General features: G+C 62.9%; 1 protein-coding gene across 1 annotated transcript; it reads right to left on the bottom strand.

Moving 5' to 3' along the window:
- Positions 1-3,895: 3,895 nt before the first annotated feature.
- Positions 3,896-7,854, bottom strand: LOC132330711 (maestro heat-like repeat-containing protein family member 6). The gene is made up of 10 exons (XM_059853405.1): positions 7,421-7,854; positions 7,201-7,338; positions 6,807-6,921; positions 6,542-6,679; positions 6,165-6,341; positions 5,882-6,037; positions 5,632-5,733; positions 5,312-5,414; positions 4,997-5,053; positions 3,896-4,705 (listed from the first exon to the last, which is right to left on the bottom strand). Exons 1-10 carry the CDS (start codon positions 7,582-7,584, stop codon positions 4,491-4,493), a joined length of 1,365 nt encoding a protein of 454 aa, XP_059709388.1. The 5' UTR covers positions 7,585-7,854; the 3' UTR covers positions 3,896-4,490.
- Positions 7,855-12,632: the final 4,778 nt, after the last annotated feature.

The raw sequence follows: 12,632 nt of genomic DNA, 5'->3' as shown, positions 1-12,632 counted from the left end.
GCAGTAGAAGCCGCCGTACGGTGGCTCCTCCTCCAGGGCGGAGAGCAGCGCCGGAAGCACCTCCTCCACAGCCACTTCCGACGTGCCGATGGCTCTCCACATCAGCGCGGTGGCTCTGTGGGACCAGAGGTGCGCGTCAGCACCGTGCCCCATGCTGGGGCCGGGGGACAGAGCCCCGGTGCCCTGAGGGGCCGGCAGGGAGCATGGCAGCAGGCTCTGCAAACAGAAGGGCCCGAGGCTCCCACAGCTCTCCGCCTGTCTGGCAGACCCCGCGGGACAGGCTGTACAGGGCGAGGGGCCCTACGGGCCGCTGAGCACCGCGCTCTCAAGGCACTTGTGCCCCGTACCTGTCACATGTTGGGGCACAGCGCAGGAGGCTCATCACCACCTGGGCAGGATGTTCCTCAGCCAGGCTCAGAATGGCCATTTGAAGCCCGGCGTCCACAGTGGCACAGGACGCGAGCCTCTCCAGGATGTCCCTGACCGTGGCCAGCACCTGGAGGAGGCGGCATTGGGAAGACTTGGAGTGCTGTGCAAGGGAGCAACGTGGCCAGCTTCCCCCAAGAAGTGCTTGCCTTCCCACCCCACTGTGATGGCCTCAAAGGCTGAGAGGGCCCAGCGGACGTAGCTTGAGAGGCCACATGATCCTGGGAAGGCCTTCAGCCCTGGCCCCAGGCTGCTTACCTGCTGTGGAGAAACAGCAGCATTCTGGAAAATCTCCAGAGCTGGTGCAGGAGTCTCGGTCAGGGTGGGCATGGCCTCGGTCACTGGCATGCCCTGAGCCTGGGAGTCTGAGGGGGCCATGCCCTCGGTCAGGGCCATGTCGGCCTCCACCCTGCCCTCGGCCGTTGCCTGCTCAGAGGCCGCTGCCGGCTCCGAGGCCGCTGTGCTGGCAGCAGCCTCTGCCCGCAGCTCCTCGGGCCCGGAGTCGGGCTGGGCCGTGCCCTCGGTGGCGGTGCCGCGGGTCTGTCTGCGGGGCAGGCGCAGGAGCCTCCGCAGTGCCTGCAGCAGAAGGAAGGGCGGGAAGAGAGGGACGTTCCATGGTCTGCTCCAAGCGCGGGGCTGGGCCCAGCAGTGCCAGCAGGCCTGGCCCAGGTGGGGATGGCCACAGGTACCTTGGCTGCTCTGCGGAATGGGCCACGGGCGGGCTCCCGCTCCTGAGTCCCGTCCTTGGCTGCATCTGGCAAAGAGCAAGCACGGCCAGAGCTGAGGGGCCGCGGCAGAGGCCGGAGAACACAGCCCAGCCCTGGGCTCCCCAGGCAGGGACAGCCCCCCAGTGCCCAGGGGATGGAACCCGGCCATCGGGGAGGCAGCCCCGGCCCCTGTCCCATCCTGTCCGTGGGAACGTCCACAGGGATGGGATGGGATGGGATGGGATGGGATGGGATGGGATGGGATGGGATGGGATGGGATGGGATGGGATGGGATGGGATGGGATGGGATGGGATGGGATGGGATGGGATGGGATGGGATGGGATGGGATGGGATGGGATGGGATGGGATGGGATGGGATGGGATGGGACGGGGCCAGTCCGGCTACAGGATCCTGCCCTTTGGCCCAGCTCTGCCACTCACCGTCCTGCAGCGGCTGCAACTGCTCCGGCTCTGCAGGCTGCTGCTGCGCTGGGGCAGCTGCAGGGCCATTATTCCCCCGACGCCCCTTGAACAGGCGGATCACTCTGCTCGCCATCTCGCTGTCAGGCCTCGAGGGCACCTTTGACACAGATGCCTCACCAAAGCCCGAGTCAGCGAGTGCCACAGTCCTGCCTTGCAGGCACCTGCGACTGAGGAGCGTCGGGAAGACCACAGCACAGCAAGTCCTGCGCTGTGTTCTGGAGGGCTCCTGCCACAATGACAGGAGGCTCCTGGTGAATGATGGATGTCACCGAGTCCCACGGCCTGGCCACGAGGGCACCGGCCGCAGGGATGGGAGATGCCTCGGAAAGCTCCGAGTCACCGAGTCCCGGGGTCTGGCCGTGAGGCCAGCCGCAGGAGGAACGCCTCGGAAAAGCTCCGGGTTGGCAAGGAACGAGCCGGCTGTGCGGGGGCTCCTCACAGCACCGCTCTGTCCCGTCCTCTCCCGTCGCGTGCACCGAGCACTGTGGCGTGGCAGTGGCTCCACCAGCGCCTATGTCAGCGCGTGTCACAAAGGGCTGCTCCGACACCCTGTCCCACTTGGTCCCTGGGTGAGCCTGCTGCAGCGTGTCACAAAGGGCCCTTGGCCACACGTCCACGTGCCCCGGGGCTGTCCCCTCTCCACCCAAGGTGCCCCAGGTTGGACAGAATCCAATGGCCCGGGTGTCTGATGCAGCCCTGGACACACTAAGCCTGGCCAAGTGCTCAGGGAAGGGCTCTCCACGGTGCCCGGCCCGCACAGCCCAGCTCGGTGCCGGCCCTGGAGCAGAGCAGCTTCCAGCATGCAATTGGCAAACGTGTCCTGCCAAGAGTTAAAACACACCAGAGAGGGAAGGTGGCATGAATGTGTGCATAAAGGCCTTGAAATCACAGCTCTCTGAGAGGCATTTGGGGCTCTCGGCCGGACAGAGATGATCCGGCTCTGTCCTCTGCTCAAAGCGGGGGAACACACCCTGCTGCTGGTGCTTGGCTTGGTCTCCTCAGGCCCAGGCAGATGCCAAAGCTGCTCTTCACAGCCTTCTCCCTTCCCACACCCCTCTGCCAAGTGCAAGTGGCCTCAAGGACGGAAAGGAGCGCAGGGAGCCAAAGGCACACAGCTCACTACCTCACTGGGGGCTCCTGGGGAAGCACTTTGCTTGAGAAGCAAGCCCCTCTCTTGCAAAGGCATTTCTCCAAATGCCTCCATGTCCCGGGACACAGCAACACACACCTAACAAAGCCTGGCAAGGCTGAATTACTTCTGCCTCTGGCAGCACAGGCACTCCAGCTGGAGCTCATCTTCCTCGCCCCGAGTCTGTTTCCCTGTGTCCCTTGCAGTGTGCAGCCCCAGGCCCCCTATAAGCAAGAGCTGCCCGCTGCCTCCTCAGGTGCCTGAGCTCCTGCCTGCGCTCAGGGCAGCAAAACCAGGCTCTTCCCAGCCAGGGAGCAGAGCCCTGTTCCCCCAGGAGGCTCTGGTCAGCCCCTGTCCCACTGTGCCCGCAGCCCTACTCCTGCCCACCCAGAACGCTCTTGGCACAGCAGAGCACAAGCTGGCCGCCTCTGGGCTCAGCACACCCCAAACACAGGCGCAGCAAGACGCAGCAGCTGCTTTGCAGCCGTGCCCCAGAGAGGTGGGAAGGGTCCCCTGCCTCTGGTCTCGCTTGCTTGGCTTTCTGACTGGCTCTGAGGCAGCAGGGGCTGCGATTGCTCCCTTGTGGGGAGAGCGGAGCCGCCGGAACCGCACCCAGTGCAGGCACTGCCTGACAGCGCTGCGGCCACTGGGACGGTCGCGCCCCCGAGTCTCAGCCACTCCCTGCTGCTGCTGCTGCTGCTGCTGCTGCTGCTCCATTTGCTTTTAGGCACACCCAAAGCTCAGTGCTAGGCCACGCTGGTCTCTGGTACTGCCCTCTTCCTGTCCCTGTGTAGGGATGGAGCATTGCTGTGCTTGCAGGAAGCTCTTTGTGAAACCTTCTGGCATCGCAAGCTCTTTTGGCCTCGGTGGATGCTTGCCATGGAATCCCTCAGGGCGGGGTTCAGAGCATCCTCAAGTTGGCTCTTCTAAAAGCCAGGGTCCTTGTCCCCTTCAGCGTGCTCAGCACGACCTTTAACTCCCCCCACGGTGCTGTGCAGCTGGAGCAGCAGGACAGGGACCTTTGCAGCCGGAGCTGCCCTTGTTCCTCTCTGCCCGTGCACAGAAGGCAGCGCAGAGGAGAACGGCAGCAGGGCCCTGCGTGTCCCTGGGCTCAGGCTTTGCGCCGCTTCGGCTCCACGGAGTCACGGGTCAAGTGAAAAACTCAAACTGTTTATTAAGGGAAAGCCAAGGGAAGGGGTGAGCTGGGAGGCAAAGAAGGGGATGGGCAGGGCCTGAGGGCTGCAGGGAGGGAGCTGCCAACAGGGAGAGAGGTGGCAGGAGCTCCTGGAGCTTCCCACAGGCTCAGCTCTGAGCAGCAAGAGCTGTGCCTGGAGCTCCAGCTGGTCCATCCTGCTCTGCAGGTGCTCCCATCTTAGGGTTTTGGGAAACTGTTTATGAAGGGAAAGCAAAGCCAAGGGGTGAGCTGGGAAGTAAAAAAGGGGTTGGGCAAGGCCATAGGGTTGCAAGGAAGGAGCTGCCAACAGGGAGAGAGGTGGCAGGAGCTCCTGGAGGTTCCCACAGGCTCAGCTCTGAGCAGCAAGAGCTGTGCCTGGAGCTCCAGCTGGTCCATCCTGCTCTGCAGGTGCTCCCATCTTAGGGTTTTGGGAAACTGTTTATGAAGGGAAAGCAAAGCCAAGGGGTGAGCTGGGAAGTAAAAAAGGGGTTGGGCAAGGCCATAGGGTTGCAGGGAAGGAGCTGCCAACAGGGAGAGAGGTGGCAGGAGCTCCTGGAGCTTCCCACAGGCTCAGCTCTGAGCGGCAAGAGCTGTGCCTGGAGCTCCAGCTGGTCCATCCTGCTCTGCAGGTGCTCCCATCTTCACCGGGAACTGGCAATCCCCGAAGGAGGCCAGAACATCTGATCCAGCAGACGAACCGAGTCCTGCAGATCTTCTTTCGAACATGAGCTGAAGCACAATGCTCATGCAGGATGGCCTCTCATCTCCTCTCAGGGCTTGAAGAGCTGGAAGCGAGAGGAACAGAGGCATGGTCAGTGGCCAGATGGAGGGAATCCAGGGAAAGCCTCCTGCCAGGGCCATGCCAGCCGGCTCTTGCCATGGCCAGGAAGGAGAAGGAGACAAGGGTTCGGCCGGAAGGTGCTGGCCACGGATCCCCCAGGTGTCCCTGACAGCTCTCCGGGCTCTGTCTCTGCAACCCCCCATCCGCAGAGGGAGCAGAGCCCTCCGCAGCGCCGGGGCCGGGATGTGCAGCCTCCCGCAGTGGTGCTCGCTGCCACGCGGCCGCCCTGACTCACCCTCAGTGAGGACCTGGAGCTCCTCCTTCTGCCCCGTCACGAGCACTCCGGCCAGCCCTGGCAAGACAGAGCCCGTGTCTGCCCCAGGCGGCACGGGTGCCCGACACGGGCGCTGCCGGCCCTGTGGCCGCACGCCCTCCTGGCCGGGCGGGGCTCCTGCCGGCCCCTGCCGCACGCTGTTGCCCGAGGGCACGGCTGCGGGCGGGCGGCGGCAGCGCCGAGGGCGGGCGGGGCTCCGGCGGCCGGGGCGCGGCTCCCACGGCCGGGGCAGCAGCCGGGCCGGGGGCAGGGAGGGGCGGCGGGCTCGCGGCTCACCCATGATCCTGACGGCCGCCCGTCGCACGGGCCGCTGCGGGCTCTGCAGGTACGGCAGGGCCCAGCGCAGGTGCTCGGCCGCTCGGCTCTCGTCCTGCAGCAGCTGCGGGGAGCACCGGCAGGGAAGGCTCGGCGCGGGCGAGCTCTGCCCCTCGGCCGGGCGCTCCCTGCGCCCAGCGCCGGCCGAGCCGGCCCGGGGCAGGGAGCAGCGTGAGGGGCGCAGGCCGGCGGGCCCGGGCGCGGCGCTGGGCAGGGCCGCCGCTGCCGGCCCCCCGCACCGAGCACCGGGGGCAGGGCTCGGGCTCCCGGGCTGTCCTTACCAGGCGCTCGGCGAACTTCATCCGCTGCTTCTTCAGCAGCAGCTCCTCGAGGTCCCTCCTCTTCAGGAAGCGTGCCGCACAAAGCAGGGCTTCGCCAGAGGCCTGGAGAGCGGCAGAGAGCCGCAGGTGGCACCTCAGGCTGGGGCACGGGAGCCGTGTCCCTGTGCCACGGCCAGGCGCGGCTGGAGCCCGCCAGGCGCTGGGGCAGGAGGCGGCCGAGCTCCCTGCCAGCAATCACACAAAACCTCACCTTGGCCACGTGTGGGTTCTCATCGTGGCAGCGCAAGAATAGAGGGAGCAGGCTCTGGCTCACGATTGTCGTCAGAGGAGTTTCCTCCTCTTCCACTACCAGGTCCATCACCATGCAGAAGAGCTCAATGGAGAGCCGCTGCACGTGGCTGTTGTCCTGGAAGGAGAGCAAAAGTCCTAAGCACCAACTACTCCAGGTCCATAGGGGCAAAGCCCAAAACTGCACAGAGCACAAAGTTTCCAGGCAGCGTCCAGTGCCCTTGGCAGGGGGCACAGAGCCTTACGTTCTCAAAGTGGGGCGGGAGGGGCTCAGCCAGCTTCAGGGCGATGACGCTGGGTAGCACGAGGTCTTTGTCCTGGAGCACACACGTCAGCACACAGAGGGTCATGCCGACCATCTCTGCGTCTGGGTCGGCCAGCTGCTGCACCAGGTGTGGATACAGGCCGCGTATTCCTCTGCCCTGTGTGCAAGACGAGGCTGTGCTGTGAAGCCGTGAACGGCCGCAGCACCGCCAGCTGCTTGGGCCACTGGGGCAGCTGAAGCGGGAGGCAGGAGAGCTGGGAGCAGCTGCCTCTGCTGCCAAAGGCCGGCCAGGCCCAGAGGTCGGCCTTGCGCGGCCCCACGCTGCCAGCGGGGCTTCAGCCGCTGCCCCCTTCTCACCAGCGAGGGCTCCTTGCTGAGCACCACGAGGCCTCGGAGCGCCAGGCGCGGCCTGTCCCTGCACTCACTGGGCAGCTGCCTGGACAGCACCAGCAGGGCCCTGGGACCGTCTTTGCTCAAGTCCAGGCACGGCAGGAGCTGACAGGCACCGGAGGGCAGTGTCAGGGGAGCCGGCCGGCCGGAGCCCGGAGCCGCACAGGGCCGGGCCCAGGCGGCTGCAGCTACGAGAGGGCCGAGGGATGGCAGCGCTGGCCATCAGGCTCACCTCCACAAAGAAAGCCAGGGCAGGCAGAGGGCAGCGTGGCTGCTTCCCGATGAGCAGGCCGAGCAGGTGCGAGGCCATGAAGGGACACAAGGGGGCCAAGGCACGGCGCACCTCCCTGGCAGGGGAAAAAGGCACCAAGGCCCTGAGCCAGCGGGCAAACCCCTCCCGGGAGTGACGCGCTGAGGTCTGACCTTTCCCCAGCACTCTGCAAGGGCACATGGGCCCCCCTTGGGAGGCGGCTGCTCCTGGGCATCCTCCTCTGCCAGCCTTTTCCAGTCTGCTCGGCCCTCCCTCGGTGACAAGGCCCTCTCGCTTACAAGCCCGGGGACCGTGTGGGGCACTGCGGGCACAGGGCGCAAATGCTGGCGGTGGTGGCAGGAGTAGGGCATCTCACCTGGCCAGCAGAGCCGCTGCATAGTGCTGGGTGGGGGCACAGAGCAGCTTCTGCCAGACCCGCTTGTCCTCCAGAGCCATCAGCTTTTTGTCAAAGCCCAGTGTGGAGAGCAGAGCCTTCATGGTCTGCGCTGCAAAGCTGTGTGCCGAGCAAAGGCCAGGTCACGCTGGGAGCGCTGGCCCTGGCCACGAGGGCGTGGGAAGGACGGGGCGACTGGCACCTGCTGGGGTTGCCGGGAAGGCCGTGTTCCTCCTGGCACGCTCTCCAGAAGCTCCGGGTCTCCGCGTCCTCTGCCGTCTGCTCTGTGATGGTGACAATTTGCAGGAGCAGAGCCACGAAGAGTTGGGGAGAGTGAAGGAGAATCGCAAAATGCCACTCGGACATGGGGGCAATCCTCCACAGCACCAGGGTTGCCTGCAAGAGACAAAGCAGCCCGAGGCAGCGCTCAGTGCCAGGGTGTCCATGAGGCAGGGCCCGAGGGGAGACGCAGGGGTGCACCCGGCCTGCTGCCCCTGAGCCTGCCCCTAGGCCAGCTTTCAGGCCGGGCAGGGAGCTGCAGGCTGGGGAGAGCACGGAGAGCTGCTGGAGAGGCGACCTGGAGGGCGAGCAAAGGCCAGCTCCAGAAACTCACAGCCAGGCCAAAGACGGCCTCGTTGTCCCCGCAGCAGTAGAAGCCGCCGTACGGTGGCTCCTCCTCCAGGGCGGAGAGCAGCGCCGGAAGCACCTCCTCCACAGCCACTTCCGACGTGCCGATGGCTCTCCACATCAGCGCCGTGGCTCTGTGGGACCAGAGGTGCGCGTCAGCACCGTGCCCCATGCTGGGGCCGGGGGACAGAGCCCCGGTGCCCTGAGGGGCCGGCAGGGAGCATGGCAGCAGGCTCTGCAAACAGAGGGGCCCGAGGCTCCCACAGCTCTCCGCCTGTCTGGCAGACCCCGCGGGACAGGCTGTACAGGGCGAGGGGCCCTACGGGCCGCTGAGCACCGCGCTCTCAAGGCACTTGTGCCCCGTACCTGTCACATGTTGGGGCACAGCGCAGGAGGCTCATCACCACCTGGGCAGGATGTTCCTCAGCCAGGCTCAGAATGGCCATTTGAAGCCCGGCGTCCACAGTGGCACAGGACGCGAGCCTCTCCAGGATGTCCCTGACCGTGGCCAGCACCTGGAGGAGGCGGCATGGGGAAGACTTGGAGTGCTGTCCAAGGGAGCAACGTGGCCAGCTTCCCCCAAGAAGTGCTTGCCTTCCCACCCCACTGTGATGGCCTCAAAGGCTGAGAGGACCCAGCGGACGTAGCTTGAGGGGCCACGTGATCCTGGGAAGCCTTCAGCCCTGGCCCCAGGCTGCTTACCTGCTGTGGAGAAACAGCAGCATTCTGGAAAATCTCCAGAGCTGGTGCAGGAGTCTCGGTCAGGGTGGGCATGGCCTCGGTCGCTGGCATGCCCTGAGCCTGGGAGTCTGAGGGGGCCATGCCCTCGGTCAGGGCCATGTCGGCCTCCACCCTGCCCTCGGCCGTTGCCTGCTCAGAGGCCGCTGCCGGCTCCGAGGCCGCTGTGCTGGCAGCAGCCTCTGCCCGCAGCTCCTCGGGCCCGGAGTCGGGCTGGGCCGTGCCCTCGGTGGCGGTGCCGCGGGTCTGTCTGCGGGGCAGGCGCAGGAGCCTCCGCAGTGCCTGCAGCAGAAGGAAGGGCGGGAAGAGAGGGACGTTCCATGGTCTGCTCCAAGCGCGGGGCTGGGCCCAGCAGTGCCAGCAGGCCTGGCCCAGGTGGGGATGGCCACAGGTACCTTGGCTGCTCTGCGGAATGGGCCACGGGTGGGCTCCCGCTCCTGAGTCCCGTCCTTGGCTGCATCTGGCAAAGAGCAAGCACGGCCAGAGCTGAGGGGCCGCGGCAGAGGCCGGAGAACACTGCCCAGCCCTGGGCTCCCCAGGCAGGGACAGCTCTCCGGGTTCCCAGGGGATGGAACCCGGCCATCGGGGAGGCAGCCCCGGCCCCTGTCCCATCCAGTCCGTGGGAACGTCCACAGGGACGGGATGGGATGGGATGGGATGGGATGGGATGGGATGGGATGGGATGGGATGGGATGGGATGGGACGGGGCCAGTCCGGCTACAGGATCCTGCCCTTTGGCCCAGCTCTGCCACTCACCGTCCTGCAGCGGCTGCAACTGCTCCGGCTCTGCAGGCTGCTGCTGCGCTGGGGCAGCTGCAGGGCCATTATTCCCCCGACGCCCCTTGAACAGGCGGATCACTCTGCTCGCCATCTCGCTGTCAGGCCTCGAGGGCACCTTTGACACAGATGCCTCACCAAAGCCCGAGTCAGCGAGTGCCGCAGTCCTGCCTTGCAGGCACCTGCGACAGAGGAGCGTCGGGAAGACCACAGCACAGCAAGTCCTGCGCTGTGTTCTGGAGGGCTCCTGCCACAATGACAGGAGGCTCCTGGTGAATGATGGATTTCACCGAGTCCCACGGCCTGGCCACGAGGGCACCGGCCGCAGGGATGGGAGATGCCTCGGAAAGCTCCGAGGCACCGAGCCCCGGGGTCTGGCCGTGAGGCCAGCCGCAGGAGGAACGCCTCGGAAAAGCTCCGGGTCGGCAAGGAACGAGCCGGCTGTGAGGGGGCTCCTCACAGCACCGCTCTGTCCCGTCCTCTCCCGTCGCGTGCACCGAGCACTGTGGCGTGGCTGTGGCTCCACCAGCGCCTATGTCAGCGCCTGTCACAAAGGGCTGCTCCAACACCCTGTCCCACTTGGTCCCTGGGTGAGCCTGCTGCAACGTGTCACAAAGGGCCCTTGGCCACGCTGCCACGTGCCCCGGGGCTGTCCCCTCTCCACCCAAGGTGCCCCAGGTTGGACAGAATCCAATGGCCCGGGTGTCTGACGCAGCCCTGGGCACACTAAGCCTGGCCAAGTGCTCAGGGAAGGGCTCTCCACGGTGCCCGGCCCGCACAGCCCAGCTCGGTGCCGGCCCTGGAGCAGAGCAGCTTCCAGCATGCAATTGGCAAACGTGTCCTGCCAAGAGTTAAAACACACCAGAGAGGGAAGGTGGCATGAATGTGTGCATAAAGGCCTTGAAATCACAGCTCTCTGAGAGGCATTTGGGGCTCTCGGCCGGACAGAGATGATCCGGCTCTGTCCTCTGCTCAAAGCGGGGGAACACACCCTGCCGCTGGTGCTTGGCTTGGTCTCCTCAGGCCCAGGCAGATGCCAAAGCTGCTCTTCACAGCCTTCTCCCTTCCCACACCCCTCTGCCAAGTGCAAGTGGCCTCAAGGACGGAAAGGGGCGCAGGGAGCCAAAGGCACACAGCTCACTACCTCACTGGGGGCTCCTGGGGAAGCACTTTGCTTGAGAAGTAAGCCCCTCTCTTGCAAAGGCATTTCTCCAAATGCCTCCATGTCCCGGGACACACCAACACACACCTAAGAAAGCCTGGCAAGGCTGAATTACTTCTGCCTCTGGCAGCACAGGCACTCCAGCTGGAGCTCATCTTCCTTGCCCCGAGTCTGTTTCCCCGTGTCCCTTGCAGCGCGCGGCCCCAGGCCCCCTATAAGCAAGAGCTGCCCGCTGCCTCCTCAGGTGCCTGAGCTCCTGCCCGTGCTCAGGGCAGCAAAACCAGGCTCTTCCCAGCCAGGGAGCAGAGCCCTGTTCCCCCAGGAGGCTCTGGTCAGCCCCTGTCCCACTGTGCCCGCAGCCCTACTCCTGCCCGCCCAGAACGCTCTTGGCACAGCAGAGCACAAGCTGGCCGCCTCTGGGCTCAGCACACCCCAAACACAGGCGCAGCAAGACGCAGCAGCTGCTTTGCAGCCGTGCCCCAGAGAGGTGGGAAGGGTCCCCTGCCTCTGGTCTCGCTTGCTTGGCTTTCTGACTGGCTCTGAGGCAGCAGGGGCTGCGATTGCTCCCTTGTGGGGAGAGCGGAGCCGCCGGAACCGCACCCAGTGCAGGCACTGCCTGACAGCGCTGCGGCCACTGGGACGGTCGCGCCCCCGAGTCTCAGCCACTCCCTGCTGCTGCTGCTGCTGCTGCTCCATTTGCTTTTAGGCACACCCAAAGCTCAGTGCTAGGCCACGCTGGTCTCTGGTTCTGCCCTCTTCCTGTCCCTGTGTAGTGATGGAGCATTGCTGTGCTTTGAAGCTGCTGTGTTGGGGCAGCTGTGGGCCCTTTGAACAGCCTGAGCAATTTCCCACCATGCCACTCTCTGGCTTCGCAGCCACTGTCGGGAAAGAGGCCTTGGGAAATCTCAAGTGTCAACACGTCCAGGTGCCAGATAGTGTGTCTGTGGTTTGCTGGCTTATTTTGACTTTTGTTAACATGAGAAGTGACTTTGGCCCTTGAAGTCTTTAAAGCTTCTGTGAGACTCATCTCTTTACTGTGATGCACATGCAAGTTGATACAAGGTGACATCTTGAATTTTTTGCAAGTGTGTTTAATCACCTTCAACATATAATTTCTAACCTCTGCTCAAAGGCTGAATAATTTCAGGGTATTGCTAAGTGGGGAAACATTGCTGTTAAGAGAATCCTTTTGTTGCATTGCAAGTCAGTGTCCCAGCAACTGAGAGTCCACACAAAGAAAAAGCATAAATACAAAGTACTTTCTTGCCTTTCTGGGACACTCTGGTCCAGAATCCATCCTTCACTTGATCTATACACTTATATATATTACCATTATTTTCTTTTTTTAGAGTACTATTAATTTTCCAGGGACAGTGGTGTTCATTTTATACCTGTTTGTATATTATATCTCCTTTTAAAAAATGGCAAAAATAAAAAATCTAAATGTTTTATGAATGCCTGAAGGCCCCAATTTATATCCACATTGTGGCATAGAGCAGAGCTGCTAAATAAACTTACACCATTAGCATTCATTGAGTTGTCTAGGCAACAGAAGAAGGAATCTCACCTTGCAGCATGACCGTGCTGAATGCCCTGTTTGTGACTGATTACAGTTAGTTATCTACTACCATGTATGCAATGTGTGGTGATTTCAGGATGGGATTTTCATTATGGATATGTAGGATTTGCAGTCTTCAGTCTTTTGGAAACATTATGCGTAAACTGATTTGCTTTGCTGGACTCCGGCCATGCTCAGCTGTGTTTTGAAGTTTTACCATTCGTGGCTGGCTTCCCAAGAGTTTTACTAGAGTAAAGCCTCTCAGAGCCATTTTCATATTATTCCTTTCTATATTTCATGTCATTTTCCTTTGTGTAGAATGCAAATGCACACTGGAAACAAAATGTTCAGTGCAGGTAAACATGCAGTGATCAAATACATATTTTTTTCCTAGCTTCTCCTTCCCTGTTAAGAGTATTAAAGCTTCTATGAGTCTTAGCTTTTTACAGAGTATTTTAAAAATTATTGGGTCAGATACAACATGAAAACTTAAAGGAGAAAAAGTGAGATCGATTTGTCTCTGAGTAGTTTCTTGCAGCACTGGCAGCTCTT

This window comes from Haemorhous mexicanus, chromosome 8 (genome assembly GCF_027477595.1).
Source record: "Haemorhous mexicanus isolate bHaeMex1 chromosome 8, bHaeMex1.pri, whole genome shotgun sequence".
In the NCBI taxonomy this organism is placed as follows: domain Eukaryota; kingdom Metazoa; phylum Chordata; class Aves; order Passeriformes; family Fringillidae; genus Haemorhous; species Haemorhous mexicanus.
The sequence above is the reverse complement of the archived record's forward strand: the minus strand, read 5'-3'. Positions and strand labels throughout refer to the sequence as shown.

Bases quoted from the DNA above. Each gene is read 5' to 3' on its own strand.
- LOC132330711 (XM_059853405.1), bottom strand. From the start codon at position 7,584: ATGTCCGAGTGGCATTTTGCGATTCTCCTTCACTCTCCCCAACTCTTC. The intron at 6,038-6,164 runs GTAAGGCTCTGT...CTCTCCTTCCAG, and splicing joins TCCCGCCCCACTTTGAGAAC to GACAACAGCCACGTGCAGCG. The intron at 5,054-5,311 runs GTGAGCCGCGAG...CTGTCTTGCCAG, and splicing joins GGCGGCCGTCAGGATCATGG to GGCTGGCCGGAGTGCTCGTG.